The 16043-nt window shown below is 47.4% G+C and overlaps 1 protein-coding gene across 1 annotated transcript; it reads left to right on the top strand.

Annotated features, from left to right (window-relative positions):
- Positions 1–1211: 1211 nt before the first annotated feature.
- SYNPO2L (synaptopodin 2-like) lies at positions 1212–6386 on the top strand. Its single transcript, XM_008946100.1, has 2 exons — positions 1212–1365; positions 4048–6386. The coding sequence occupies exons 1-2, from the start codon at positions 1275–1277 to the stop codon at positions 6384–6386; spliced, it is 2430 nt and encodes an 809-aa protein (XP_008944348.1). The 5' UTR covers positions 1212–1274.
- Positions 6387–16043: the final 9657 nt, after the last annotated feature.

A 16043-nucleotide genomic window follows, 5' to 3' on the forward strand; every position in this document is an offset into this window, starting at 1 on the left:
ACATATTCATCAGAGCAGAAGAGACTGACCCACTTTCATTGCTCTTGCTGTAAGAGCCTCTGTATGAGGCATGACAGGTCTCTTATAGCAACGTTGCCTGTGGAAGTGGTCACCTGGGCATGCAGCAATGGCTGGTGGATTTCAGGAGGAAAGGTCAGACCTTCCTTTTCCTAGACTCAGTAACACTGGAGATGGTCTGCTGGAGTTGTTGGGTACAGTGTTGGTAAGGCTGGGACTGCTGGGAGGGAGAATGACAAAGGCAGTGTCCCTTGGCCATGGCCCTGGGATTCTCTCACAGGAGCTATTGCTCGTGTACAGAAAGAGGCAGTAAGATGAGAGCTAGCTAAAGTGTGAGGAGATGCTGAGCAGGCCACAGCTGTGGAAATTTGTAGACTCCCAGCACCCTCTGTTCCCCTCCTCGCTGTCCACCCCAGTCCTCACTATCAGCATCTCATCTTTCAACACCTCTTGGTCTCCAGCACTGGAGCTCTGAATGGTGGTGCCGAAACACCACTCCTTGCCCTCCAAATGCTCCATCACTCTCCCTGGGCACTGCCACACTCATCAGTGGTGGAGGTAACAGCTTCTGCCATTTTAATTCAACTACATCACTTCACTGGAGGCACCCAGGATTCTAGTGCTCCTCTGTTAAGTATGTCTCAGTCCTGGTGCACAACAGAAATCTGTGTCCTGGACTGGTTCTCCTCAGACAGGAAGGGAATTGATATGCACAGGAAAAGAAAGCCTCTCTTTTCTTCCTCATGATTACCTGGAGCTGGGTGCTCTCTGAGGGTTTCAGACCAGGAAAGTTGCTTTCCTGCTGGGTGGGTTTCTCTGCCTGCCCATGTTGGACATGAGTATTGTGTTAGACTTATCTTTCTGAGGGGCTCTTTAGCACAGAAATGCTGGACATTGAGGTATTGGAAACACTAACCCGAAGCTTGCACCACACAAGCAGTGAGAGTATGGAGTGTATTTTCTCATTTTAAAATAAGAAAGAGGAGTTTTCTCTCACAGGGAGTAGAGGGTGGGGGAAAGAAGGAGGGTGTTTAAGTGCCAGGTGACAATGTCCATCACACTGTTCAGTGATGAAGCTAAGAAGACAAAAATAGTCAAAGTGACCTCATGGCTTTCAGCAGCAATGCCTATGAGACAAAAGAGAGGCTTTAAAAGGGATGTGGAGCTGATAGCAAAGGGCTTGGACAGCTCAAAGTTTTGGTTCTGCTCCAGCAGGGAACTACTTTGCTTCTCTCTCATTGCCTCTCTATCTTTTTATGGGGAGTTGTGAATTAAACGGGCTTTGTGACATGCCCAGCTCTCCAGGTCTGGACTCTGCCTTCTCAAGCTTGGATCAGCCCTATGCAGGTACAGAGGTCTTCTCCTTTCTATTTTGTTTTCTCTTTTCTGTCTTCTCTCTTCTCTTCACTTCTCTTCTCTTTTCTTTTTTTCTTTTTTTCTTTTTTCTTTTTTCTTTTTTCTTTTTTCTTTTTTCTTTTTTCTTTTTTTTTTTCTTTTTTCTTTTTTCTTTTTTTTTTCTTTTTTTATTTTTTCTTTCTTCTTTTTTCTTTTTTCTTTTTTCTTTTTTTCTCTTCTCTTGTCTTTCATGCTTGCTCTTTACCTTCAGCAAGTCATCTCAGGAAGATTTCTCTTTCTCCTTTTTTCTTAAACTGTTGTGGGAGATTGTAGCTTGAATAGCATGATTATTTTTCTGTTGGGAGGCCTGGTATAATTAGTTGTGTACTTTAGCCTTTGATGAGGAGGGAAGTAGGATGAAAAGAAGAGGGAGGTGAGTAGCAGGTCCTAGAGGGCCTTATTTGCCAGCTGCTTCGGGGCACAGGGCAGTTCAGAGCTCCCGATGCCAGAAATCCTCCTGTGTGTCACTCAGGGTCCAGAGTTTACCTATTCTACCATTGACTAAGATTCTGTAGTGCTGCTTTTCTTCCTTGTAAATTTAGAAGCGAAATACAAGCCAGGTAAGGTGTAGTAGCTTGTAGCAAAGATGCTTGTAGCAAGAAAAAATCTTCATTTTCCTCCATTGTAACAACCCCCAGAGACACAAACAGATTTGTAAGTGGAATTGCCAGAACTTTAGGGACCGTAGGTCATTCCCATCATGGAGAGCAGCTCTTTGAGGGTAAGTCTATGACTGCCTTGAAGAACGTTATGTCTCCACAAAAATCTGGATGCTCCTTCAGTCTTGGTTCAGCAAGGTGGAGTCATTCAGTAAGGAAAGTTTTGCAGAGAGCCTTCACTTTGCAAGTGCAAGTACAAATAGCCATTTTTTCACCACTGATTTTGCAGTTTCCAGTTTTCTGGGTGCAGAGGGGAGGAATGAACTGTGCGTCCGTGTGAGGTGATCTCAAAACGCAGAAGGACTCTTGTTGAAATCCCAAAGTAGCAGCATGTGCTATGGGATGGCTGCAAACATTGAGAACAGTCTTTCCTTGTATTTACCTTAAGCTTCCTGGAAAGATGACTACTCTGCAAAACAACACCTTCTTTTCAGCATGGAGTGAGAGAGGGAAGCTCTTTCTGTTGTGGTTACACGGGTACAGGATGGAGTGATGACACCTGCCGCAATGGTGCAGCCTGGCCAGGTTTTAGGAGACACCTGCAGCCCTCAGGAGAGCTAGTATCCTTCTTAGGTGATCCCCCTGTCCCCCACTGCAGGTAACTTTGCCATACAAGCAGGTCCCCATTGAATGAATGCTCTGTGACAAAATGTCCAGAAGTGAGATCTGAGAGGACCGAGCAGCTTCCATCCTTTCTTGAACAAACACTGCCTCCCAGCACTGCCTGCAGCTCTCTGCCCTCTCCTCTCCACTCCCCTCCACCTTCAGAAGGGCATAATTTTGTACATCGTTCTTGAGAATGTCAGGACTGGACAAGGTGCCACACATTATTTTTTTTTATGACAAATTACTAGATGCAGGCAGTGGATGGATGTTTCACCTGTAGTATCATACCAGGAAAAGCACAACTGGAGTAAAGGAAAGGATGAAGTGACAGAAAGCAGAAATTAGTCTATGGTTTAGATATGTGGAGGGTTTTTTTTTCTATGCAGCATTAGTGCTGATTTCTGTCACTTGAACACTGATTCAAGGCATGTCCATACTTCCCCTAAGGCAGCCAAGTTTGGTTTTACTACTGGGTCTCGTTCACCCTCTGCTTTCCCTTCACTGGGGCTGTACTGACTGCTGGGCTGGCAGAGCAGGTGGAAAATGATTATCCCACACTTTCATGCCCAACAGGTGTTGGCTTTCCCAAGCGAGCCTGTCTAAGTGTATTCCTCCTGGCCTGGATGATCAGCTGTGGGGCTCGGGGATTCTTGCTCAGGGGCAAATGCTCTTCTTCCTTGCTGGGTATAGAGCACAGGCAAAGGACTACAGCAAGGGTGGGAATATGCTTCCTGCATGGAACATGCTGCAGAAAGCAACCAACAGCTCTACATGCAATACTGCTGACAGACACTCTGACTCTGTAGCTGGCACTGCAGGACCCAGAGCAGGAGAAACCCATCTGTGCCTGCAGAGCACCTCTCCCACTGCACAAACCCGTGGGTAGCAACAGTAGCAGTGGCTGCTTCCCAAACTCTCCCGGCCAGAGAGATTACTTGCTCCTCAGAATCCTCCCCGTGGTAGGAAGAAAGTGTACAAAAAGCAGGGCTCCACCTTCAGGGGGTTAAGTAAATGCTAAAAATACCCAGGAGCAAGGGCATGCACTGTAAAAGTGCAGTGAGGTGCAGCCCGGGACTTACTGCCCACACGCTGCAGAAATGGGAAAGAAATCCCAGGATTTCTGACCTGGATACACAGGCTGGCTGTCAGAGTGGGGGGAGTTCCCTCCCCACACCTGCATGGACTTCTATTATGCATGCAGGGAAAGAGAAAACCGCACCTGGGTTTCTATCAGCAGTGCCTAAAGTCTCTGTTAGCAAAGGCAGGAAACGACAGCGAGCACTAGAATACCTACAGCCAGATGGCTGCCCGTCTTTGCCCACCCAGCCTTTTACTGAACTCTGAGCTCGCCTCTTCTTGTCTCTTGCAGAGCTCCACCGCCACGAGAGCATCCAAGAGAAGAACGTGAAAGAAGCCAAAACCAAGTGCAGAACCATTGCGTCCCTGCTGACAGATGCACCCAACCCCCACTCGAAGGGGGTGCTGATGTTCAAGAAGCGCAGGCAGAGGGCTAAGAAGTATACACTGGTGAGCTTCGGGAGCGTCGACGAGGACCGCTCCTACGAGGAGGAGGACGGAGTCTTTCCAACCAGCGAGTCTGAATTTGACGAGGAAGGTTTCTCTGATGCCCGAAGCCTAACTAATCACTCAGACTGGGACAACGCCTACCTGGACATTGAAAAGTCCAAGTCTGACTCTGAACAGAAGGAAGAGAAGCAAAAAGGTTTGAGTGAGGCCTCAGGTAAAGGAGCACAATTATTTGAGCAGCAGAGGGAACGGGCTGGAAAGTACACGGTCGAGAAAGTCCCGGCACAGAAGAGCCCCCAGCCTGCCCCAGCTGCCCAGCCCCAGCAGGACACGGTGAACAGAGATATGCCTGTGCCACAGAAGGCAGACGGCGTGCCCCTCAGCATCCACCTGGAAGGTGTGCAGGTGCCCAGCAAGCAGCCAGCCTCCCTCCCCACTCAGCTCCTTTCTGCCCCTAGCCCCACTTTCTTCCCACCTCCCCCAAGTACTCCCGACCCCTTCTCTGCAAGCTCAACAAGCATGTTCAACAGGTCTGCAAGGCCCTTTACTCCTGGCTTTTCTGGCCAACGTCCAGCAACATCCTCTGTCATCTTCAGGCCATCTGCACCCAAAAAACCTAGTGAAAGTCCAGGTGGGCAAAGCACGGTGGTTCCTCCTTTTTCACCTCTGGCTCCAGGAACACCTGCCAATGCACCAGTGCCAACACACCACGGTCCAGTCAGCTCCTCCACATCTCTGTATATTCCTGCACCAGGAAGGCCAACACCACCACTGGAGTCACAGCCAAGAGGGGGAGAAAGTGCTCCAGAGGCTAAGCCTTCTGCCAGCACTGCCCGGACATCCACCACCTCTATCTTTCTGTCAGCTCCCTCAAAGCCAGCAGGGGACGTGGCCTCCACAGCATCCCAGCCACGAGTCCCTGGAACAGCCTCTTCTTCTTTGTATATTAGTCCAGCACCATCACAGCACACGAGAAGCAGCTCCCCCAAGCCAAAGCAGCCTTCCCCTGCTGTGTCACCAGCAACACCACGACCTCCTTCTGAGCCCTTAACCTCCAGAGAGCAGAGGATTGCTGTGCCAGCTCCCCGCACAGGCATCCTGCAGGAGGCTCGCCGGCGAGGCAACAAGAAACCCATGTTCAGTAAGATTGAGGAGAAGAAGAAGAATTCACCCAACCCTGAGCTCCTGTCTCTGGTGCAGAACCTGGATGAGAAGCCAAAAGGTGACCATCCTGGGGCAGGCTTCGAGTCTGGGCCTGAGGAGGACTTCCTCAGTCTGGGTGCGGAGGCCTGCAACTTCATGCAGTCCTCTGGCCGCAAGTTCAAGACCCCACCTCCAGTAGCTCCTAAGCCTCACCAGCAAGATGCTGGACTGGTAAACGGGGCCCAGGACATGCCTCAGCTGAAAGGAAAGGGGGCAGAGCTCTTTGCCAAGCGCCAGAGCCGCATGGACAAATATGTGGTGGAGACGACACCGAAGACAGAGTCCAAGCCCAGGACCCCCTCTCCTTCCCCTTCTCTACCCTCATCCTGGAAATACTCACCCAACATCCGGGCTCCCCCTCCAATAGCTTACAACCCAATGCATTCCCCTTTCTATCCCCTGGCAGCCAGCAAATCTCAAGCTAGCAAAGTGGAGAGCAAAGTGAAAAAGGCACCTGGCCAGAAATCAGGGATCAAGGTCATTGATTTAATGCGGCACCAGCCCTATCAATTAAAGTCAGCCATGTTCTGTTTTGAGGATCCCCCAAGCTCCAGTGTTCAGGAGTCTCCTAGTCAGCCAGCCCCGCAGGCTAGCTCATCCTTCATGGCAGCCAAGCAAGTCCCCACAAAGACAGCCAAGACCCAGGAGATTCGTCGCTTCTCCACTCCGGCTCCCATGCCAACCTCAAGCAGCCTGGCACCCACTGTGCTTGTGCCCCGCTCGGCCACCACATTGGATGAGCCAGTGTGGAGAACAGAAATGGCCTCTTCTGCCCCTGCTATACCAGCACCCTTTCAGGTGGAGCTCAGCCAGTCCCCTAAGCCATACCAGAGCACCCCAGAGCCTAGTCAGGTGGGCCAGGGGCCTTCCCCAAACACAGCCTCAGCCTCTCGGTTTCAGGTGGCCAGGCCCAAATTCTCAGCAGCAAGGACCGGGATGCAGGCTAATGTGTGGAGGCCAAGCTTTGGCCACCACTGAGGCAGGCACCGTTCCCATCCCATCCGTGGCCCTGCAGAGATAATGTTCATTTTGTCTTTCATGTCAGCTCAGTACGTTGGGATGAGTGACACAAAATGAAGAAAAGAGAGAAAAAAAAAATTATTCCCCTTCTGCACCACCCTCTCCCCCAGCTCTCCTTGGTCTCGGATGGGCAGCTTCATGGCAAGGCTTACTGGCTGTGGCTACAGCAGGAAGAAGAACGTGGAGAGGGGCCACATATGTGGTACACAAAGACTGGGAACGTGCACAGAGCAGCAGACCCCACCACTGGTGGGGGGTGAATGGCAGGGCTACGTGAGGACATGTAAGCGATAGGGGGGTTCCTTTCCCAAGGGCTTTGGAGTCACACCTGAATGAAGGGAAATTGAGGGGCAAGAGCTTTCCAGGAAGAAAGGGTCAGAGGTGAGATTACAGTGCAGAAGCCTCAGCTTCCCCATTAGCCTGCTGTTCTCTGGGGCACGGGAAGGGAGGCAAGAGAGCGGTGAGCGGGGGTGTCGGCACGGTGGCCACGTGTGCCCACTCCTCCAGTCACCAGGGCTGGGGATAAACAGGAGAGGCATCCTAGCTGGTGCTGAACATGGCTATCAGGTCTGGGAGCAGTTTGGCTAAGAGGGGCATGGAATGGACGTGATGGGGCTATCACAAGCTGGAGGAGCTGCAGAAGGATGTTTGAGGATATGCAAAGCCAAGGTGAAGCTCAGGCAGTGGCTGGTTGGCACAGGGAAGGCCCTTATTCTTGTTCTCACTAGAACCAGATACAAACACTGTAAGTACAAAGGAGGATTGTGTGGGAGAAGGTACAGTTGGCTTTAAAAGGAAGCAGGATTGAATATGCATTTGCACATAATTTTGTTTGTTTGTTTGTTTAGTTTAGGACAGAAGTGTGGCTAGATTGGAAATGTGTCCTGACATAAAATGCTGAAAACTCTGTGATGACCCCCTTTACAGATGCTCTCAGTATGGAAGTGGAGGACAGGAAAACAGAAAGTCACAACAAGAATTTCATACTAAATGATTTAAGTATCCTTGGGGTCTATTTGGTAAGAACCAAAGTGCTCTTAGAGTCCCTGAGGATCTGCACTTGCACACACATAGAGAGCTCGATTTGCTGGTGATGCTAAGGAAACAGGACTGGCTATTCCTTGAATGTCCCACGCTGGCCTCAAATTTAATCCCTACACCAAAAGCATACAAGAAGAAAGCATTCCCTTTCCCAAGGAATAATTCAGGATATTAATAGGGACTGTACATGTGTGTTGAAAACATTACTGAACTCAGGTGTAGAGAGGGGTTCTGTGGACCAGAGAAATGGTACTCAAGATAATTCTGCAGTGAAGAAATAACCTCAGAAAGTCTGAATCTCACTCTAGTGTCCCTTTCCCTTAAGCCCCTATAGGTTAGTGCTTTCAGTGCCTGCATGTCTTTGGGAAATTCATTTTGCCACTGGAAAAAAAAAGAGAGTTTTGGCCTTAGCATCTAAGGGAGATTGCATATGGTTAGTATTTCAGGGGTCCCACTCCAGATTTCTGGGAGACACTGATGCAAGTCAAGGAGTGACAGCCAAACTGTTGAATGTTAGATGTCAGGATGCAAATGAGTGGAATAACTGCATTTGGCCTATCATTCCTAATAATATAATAGGCAGGAGATTAAAAAAACAGGCTCATTTGGAAAACAAATATGAAATATCAGAGCAAGGAAAACAACCAGAAGGCTGGGGATCCTGCATTTCCTAACATTCTTGGTTCGAAGCCATGTTTAGAAGCAAAGCCAAAGTATTTTGATGGATTTCAGCCCTTCCTGATCTTTTCTGGATCCTATGCTGACCACAGAACTTGATCTGCAGAACCAGAGGGTGTTGCACATGAGGCCTACAGTGCTTATGCCATATCCCAAATAAGGCCTGTGACTGTACATAGCATGACATGAGAAATAATACTGAGATGCATTTGCTAAGGTATAAGGAAGAAATCTGCACTACTGCTGGCTTCAAGCAGCTCTGCTAGCATCTGCTCATGAAAATATTGCCGCTGGCCTGTTAGAAAAGTCACAGGTGAAGTTATAAGGAATACTTTTCAACCATATAAGCTTGTCTAGAGCATCTCCAAACTTTTAATTCCTCAGCTGTTGAACAAGCACAGACATAAGCAGTTGTTTGACAAGTTTTAGCTCCCACCTGCTAAGTTATAAACTTCAGTGGTAGGCCAAACCCCAATGTCCCTTTGTTAAGCCATTGAAGATGTCTGCATGGGCTCTGATTTAAAACTGCCTTATCATCCCTCTTCTCTAGCATGCTGCAGGTTACACACACATTGCAGCAATGGCAGTTCTGGGGGTTTATCTTTGCTTCAGAAATGTCAGTCCTTTCCCTCTGAAAATATGGGAACATTTACCAGAGATAACCTCAAGATCTGCAGCAGCTGAGCAGAAGAATCTTGGAAGAGACTGGTGTGATGAGGAGTCACTGATTGTCGGACATAAGCACAGTACAAGCCAAGATTGTCCCTCTTAAAGAATAAGCTCCCTTTCTGCTACAATATCCACCATCCCCTGTCAGACCTTCTTCCTAGAAGAGACTCATCAGTGCTCTAAAAATGGGAGCCCAGCAGTAGTGCTCTGTCTGGTGGAAGATGTGACCCCAGAGGGATAGAGTTGGCATCTTTGTTTATGGAAATACTTCCTTTCCTTTTCTGTTTCATTCCCCACCTCCCTACCCCCCCTTACAGTCACTTTCCATTTGTTTGTGCAGAAGAATAAACTTGTGATATGCACTTTACATGTGGTATTTTGTCACCTTCTTTGCATGGCACCCAGGAGGAACTGCTATGTGTACAGCATGTGCAGTTAGCACTACCAACAAGCTACTAAGACCAAGAGAATAGAAGGAGTACAAAAAACTGGGATGTCTCGTGAATAAAAACACTTAAGTTAGACTTAACCCCCCTATACATTAAAGCCCCATGCAAACAAAAACATAGGTGAGATCCAAAACTTTCATACTGCAGGCTATTAAACACTCACGGACAGGGTGAAGAAATTTGAGGGCCAGCCCCAGCTGGCCTGTCCCAGCCCTGCCTCTCAGCCTGCTCTAACCTCAAGCCTACCTCCTGCTTGTAAATCTGGTATCAACAGAAGTTTGCCAGCTCTTGTAAATCCAAATATAAACTCACACTGAACAATTACATTTATTCTTAATAGTAACCAAGAGATAAGAAACCCAGTTCAGTCAGAAAATCAAATAATTACTTTGTTGTATCTTCAGGCTCCAAGATTAATCCTAACTCTAACCCTAACCCAATTCATGTTAAAATCTACTCAATTTCTGGGTCCTGAGAGGTTCATTGTGCTCAGTTTAAGACAAGCTTTAGCAGACTGCCTTTCCCAGACAGCAATTCCTGAGCAATGCAGGAGATGCTGGGGTCAGCTATAGGATTAAACTGCAGACCTGGACACTTGTCCAGGGATAAGTTTGTGGATGTTTTTTCAGAGTCATTACAAGAAAGGATTCCTTATGCAGTGGTCTGGAGGTGGGTTTTGGGACTATCCAGAAAATTTCTGATTGATTTGCAGACAGAAAATGCACAAAGGGGCAATGATGTTTGCTGATGCCAAACCCGAGCTTCTGTCCAACCAGAAGCACAGCTCCCAAAGAAATAAGTCTCCAGATGCACAGGCTGCAGATTAGGACTGCATCTTGTTTAGCTTAATAAAGCTGACATAGTAAGTAGGATTATGAACTACTCCAGATGGTTTGACACATTGCAGGGCAGTTGCTGTGTTCAGGGCTCTGATTAAATTCCCTGTTAACCTCTACAACCTTCTCAAGTGAGACTCATTTCTTCTCATAGCAGATCATGTCAGAAGGAGCCAGACAAACAGATTTGCAGAGGTGGAATGGGAGCCAGCCCTGAGGTTAGTGGCCCAAAGCAAAGCTGAAGGATTATTTAACAGCTATGCAGCAGGCTAGGGTTGAACTTGGACTTCAGTGCGCTACTCAGTAGTTTAAAACCAGAAAACAGTAATGTGCTTGTTGAAAACAGCAACGCGCTTGTTGGAGATATCTACCGCCGAATGCTCGTGGCCGACGGAAGGAGGAGTGTCCAGAAAAGAGCACAGCAAGGCAAGTATGAGGTGTGTCCGAAGAATGAGGATATTCCAGGCAATGCAGACCTATAGCTTCAACGGCCACTAGATGTTGCCACCGTTCTTTGAGTTACTCGGGGTTCTGGCATTCGCCTGACGTGGCGTGAAGTCCGGAGGGTTTAAACTCTTAGGAAATCCTTTCCTCCTAATCTATCCTCTTTTGGCGTTCACATATGGTGTTGCTCAGTCCCATATACCAAAGAAGAAGGCTAGCCTCATACCACGGAGTTTTGGGAGTGAGAAGCTTGCTGCAGCTTGAAGGGGATTCCTGGGTGGCAGCATGTGGGGCATGCAGGTAAACAGGCAGCCCAGCAAATAGCACACCACGGGCATGCCAGCTATTTCAACATGCACTCCAGCTTTGTGGCCAAATCCTGCATATTTCGGTCCTAGTCCTACATCTCATTGTGCATTAAGCCCAAATAGTGGCAGGAAGTTGCATGGCATTAAATGTTTTTCCTACTGTGGATGCCTGACTTAGCTACTGCTTACATCCATCTAGCACTGTGTAACGAGGTGGATCTCACCCACTGCTCTTGAAATGATTTTGCAGACATGGACAATTTGAAATGAAGTACACAAAAACATAGTGCAAAAATCAATTCATTTTGAAGATACGAGTCAGAGAAAGTAAAGCTTTGTGTAGGCTGTTCCTAAGGACACTTAAGCAAAGGGTATATTTGGAAAGAGGGAGCTGGTCAGTGAGATACAGACAGTTCCTTGTATGATTAAAAACTCCTCCCTGAGGTGCTGAAATGTCCTACAGCACAAGTACTACCCCACTGACCTAAGTGGAAACTCCATGTATTCAAGCAAAGATTGAATTCAGCCACCAAACCTTACCACATTCCAGGTAAATCCACCCCTTTCCCCAAACCAAAACCAGACCAGCTCATCAAGCAAGGCTTTTAATGTTTTGAAACCATGAGCACTGAGTAGTATGAATGGGTAAGGTAAGACTAAGAGCTCTACATAACTTGTTATCTATTCTGAGTTCATCGTATTACTCATGGCCAAGACTTCAGATTGATACAGTATTCCCAGAAGACAAAGCCACTGAGCTGACCTGGCACCATGGCACAAGTGGAGCCTCTGCTACATCCCACTGACATTTCTAGACTAGTGAAGTAGGTATCTCTATCTCTCAGGAGAAACTGAGAGGAGGAAGGAGCAGGATTCAGAGCTCAGTCTGGTAACTGAAAATGGAGACATATAACTTAATCTGAAGGCAGAGTAGGAGGTGAGAATCTCAGTTAAAGATGCGCCTTGGTGCATAAGTGTCAGACACAAGACTGCTTTATCCAAAGCTCCCTATAAATCCTGGTGCCATACTAATAGGATAAACCTTCTCTTACATTCCTTCTGGGTTGAAGGCTTAGGCTCTGTGCAGTACACTCCAGCTGCACTCTTAGATCCTGTGTCTCACCTGGTGTAGGTATATGTGCACAGGCAGATGAAAATAACCTCTGTAGGATCAGGGTTGCAAGGACAGAATGTGACTTTACATAGCACTAAATGAGGGCTATGGATCATTTTTTAAAGTGGAGGTGACCAATGTCTCTTCAGAATTTGAGCCTGATGACAGCCACAGGCACAACAGCAAAGAAAAATCTAGACAAGACACTGGTTTAAACTTTGGATTTTGCTATTGGAGTTTCTGAGGAGTCCGATGATCGGCCTAGGAACTTAAATACTATCCACTAGCATCTGGGGAACAAAGGGTTCTCCCCATTTGATATTTTCTGCTTCCAGATACTATTTCTCAGCCCTGGGTAAAGATCCTGCCCTGTACTTTCTACTACTAGCTTATTTTAATATGCCTGCTCAACCTGTCTCATTTCCAGTTCCTCACCACCCTGCCTATTTCTCACATGAGACCTTGACTTAGTGTACAAATGCTTTGTTCTCATCAGACCACTGTTCCCATCAGTTCTTGAAACTGGACTTCAAGGTCCTTGGCCTCGCCCCTAATCCTCCTTGCTTCTTGCCCTTTGGGCTGGGGATCCACTGAGGAGCGTTGCCTCCTAGAGTTGCTCTCAGTGCCTTGTTCCTGGTCCTAATTGTTGTGTATGCCTGCTCATATCCTGACTGAGATCCTCACACACCATGCTAGACACACCTTCTCTTCATCTCCTTGCTGTTGCTTTTCCCTGGTCTCTCAAGTTTTTCAGAGAGCTCACATACGTGTCCTGCTCACCTCCAATTACCAGATAGCCATGGGGACACTCTCCTCCTTTCCATCCTGCTCAGCTCCTCTCTCCCTGAAGCTGCCTGCTTGGGGCAGCTGTGAACCCCCCAGGGTGGGAGGAAGCAGAAGAGCAGCAGGTCGTGTTCATGGCGGGGAAGAGCAACCACATGCTTCCCTGCTGCATCATCTTTTGGAGCTACACCATGTCTCAAAATTCAGCAGGTTTCTACAAGATATCCATCTGGCACAAACTGTTCCCCTAAGGTGTAATCATTGGTACTCAGGGAGGCACAGGAGATGACTGGAGGAATATACAGCAGCTACAAATTGGTCTGAAAACAGCTGCTAGAAGCAAGCAGAGAGGAGGCAGATTTTAGCAGCACTCTAGTGATTGCAAGAATGTGCCATATAGTGGTAGCTGCATTTCTTAGCTTCTCACTTCACAGTATAAATCACATTAATTTCTTAGATTATTATCAAAATGGAGCTAGAAACTTCTTAAAACTATGAGAGGTAACTGTACCTCATGCCTTTGGGAAAGGAGAGGAACTGGGCTGCTGATTTTCAGCAATACAGCAGCACATTATGTGTGTGTTCCTACTGTGTCTCCCACCACCATCCATGTCATCACCTTGTGACAGGCAATATCTCCCTTGATTAACAGAGTTTTGAATGCAGGGAATTTAAATAGAAGAGCAGCATCTCCAAGGGCACAACTGACTTCACAGCAGGCACTCGGCACTCTGGGCAAATGAGCAGCATGGTGCTAAACCAATCCAGGAGAAATAAATGTGGTGAAAAAATGCTCCTCTTTGTACAACTTGCAGTGAGCAGGGCTTGGCCAACACCAAGAGAGCTGCTCCTCTGTAGCCACCTGCACTTATGCAGAGTGGGTGTGAAGTGTGGACAGCTGGTCAGTTGTGATAATATTTGACTGTGTGCTCATAGCACTGTAGCTTACAGTAAATACAGAGGAGGGAGAATAAGAGCTGTGCTCTAAGAACAATGTGTCATTGCACAAAGTCTACATAGTGGCTACATGGATGCAAGCAAGAGGAAGATGGGAAGCTTTAGACCAAGAGACTGCCATACCTGCCCTGCCTCCAGGCAGGGTATAAAGGCTGATTATAGCCCATGGGCATATTGCAGCACTCTTCTGCAGGATCTCCCAAACAGTACTGTGGCCTAATGCTTTATGCTTTCAACCCACCTATCACACTGAGGAGTTCTATATGCAAAACCAATCAAAATCAACTTCAAAATGGGGGAAAAAAGGGAAATGATTGTCTTTTGATGTTCCTTTAGATTGACTTTGCTTGCAATTCTCTGTACTACTACAGTCACAGCTGTGTTTGGGTTTTTTCCCCCGCTCACTAGACTCTAGGTTTATTCAGTGGACAACTAGATTTTGATCCAATGTTGATCCAAAGGAAGAGAATGCTTTCTGCAGGATTTCTGCTTTACACAGAAGCTGTAAGGTATGTGCATCTTTGAGTAATCCAGTAAAATGAGATACATTACCTTCATCACAGAACCAGAACCCAGCTGGGTGTGGGGGTGAAAAACAGGGAGAGTCACCTCATAATGAACAGAAGCTAAAGAAGGGGAGTCACTTGCATGTACAAAGCTGTACCAGATGCAGGCAATTAACCCTATTTCTGTCATGAATCAGGAAATTTATTTCCTTACTATTTGATTTGGCTGGGTTTCCCATACACATTACACAGCTACTTCCTAAAAATCTGTAACCAGCTTTCTAGACTTTGTGGTTTTCGTACTGCTTCTTGCTTCACGCATACGACTATTTTTCTTCTGTTTTCTCATGTATTATTTGAATGCCTGGAATTGTAGGAATTATGTATAGCCTTCAGGAATCTCAGTCCCTGGAGGTAAGAGAGAAAGTCTAGAGGAAGGAGGACTCTCCACTGGTTGATGAGGTTTGGGTTAGGGACCATTTAGGCAAACTGAACACTCAAATCCATGGGCCCCAATGAGCTGAGGGACCTAGCTGACGTTGTTGTTATGCCACCCTCCACCATTTTTGACAGATCATGGAGAACAGAATATGTGCCTGAGGACTGGAGAAAGCCAATGTCACTCCAATCTTCAAAAAGGGCTAGAAGGAGGACCCAGGAAATTACAGATCAGTCTGCCTAACCTCCATCCCTGGAAAGGTCATTCTGGAAGTCATCTCCATGAGACGAACAGCTCATTTCGGATTCCTAGGAATAGTCAGCATGGATTCAGCAAGGGGAAATGATGCTTAACTAATCTGATAGCCTTCTATAATGGTGTGACTAGCTGGGTAGATGAAGGAGAGTAGTGGATGTTGTCTACCTTGACTTCAGCAAGGCTTTTGATAGTCTCCCATAACATCCTCATAGGTAAGTGCAGGAAGTGTGGGTTAGATGAGTGGACTGTGAGACAGATTGAGAACCATCTAAACAATAGAGCTCAGAGGGTTGTGATCAGAGGAGCAGAGTCCAGTTGGTTGCTAGTGGTGTTCACCAGAGGTCAGTACTAGCTCCAGTCCAGTATGTTCATGAATGATGAAGATGTTCAGCATCTTCATCAATGACATGGATGAAGGGACGGCGTGTAGCCTCAGCAAGTTTGCTGACGATATGAAACTGGGACAAGTGGCTGGTATACCAGAAAGCTATGCTGCCATTCAGCAAGACTTGGACAGGATGGAGAGTTGGGTGGAGAGAAGCCTCATGAAATTCAACAAGGACAAGTGCAGAGTCCTGCACCTGGGGAGGGATAACCCCATGCACCAGTAGAGGTCAGGGGCTGACCTACTGGAAAGCAGCTCCACGGAGAAGGACCTTGGGGTCCTGGTGGAACAACAAATTAATCATAAGACAGAAGCATGCCCTTGTGGCCAAGAAGGCTAATGGTATTCTGAGGTGCATTGGGAAGAGTGTGACCAGCAGGTCAAGGGAGGTTCTCCTCCCCCTCTATTCTCACCTGGTGAGGCCACATCTGGAGTACTGTATCCAGTTCTAGGTCACCCAGTTCAAGGGAGACAGGGAACTACTAGAGATAGTTCAATGGAGAGCTGTGAAGATTATCAAGGGACTGGAACATCTCTCTTATGAGGAAAGGCTGAGGGACCTGGGTCTGTCTAGCCTGGAGAAGAGAGGCTGAGAGGGGATCTTATAAATGTTTATAAATATTTGAAGGGCGGGTGTCAAGAGGATGGGACCAGTCTCTTTTCAGTGGTGCCCAGTGATAGGATGAGGGGCAATGGGCACAAACTGGAACACAGGAAGTTCTACCTCAACATTGGGAAAAACTTCTTT

The sequence above is a fragment of the Merops nubicus genome, unplaced genomic scaffold, assembly GCF_000691845.1.
Source record: "Merops nubicus isolate BGI_N331 unplaced genomic scaffold, ASM69184v1 scaffold23708, whole genome shotgun sequence".
Lineage (NCBI taxonomy): Eukaryota > Metazoa > Chordata > Aves > Coraciiformes > Meropidae > Merops > Merops nubicus.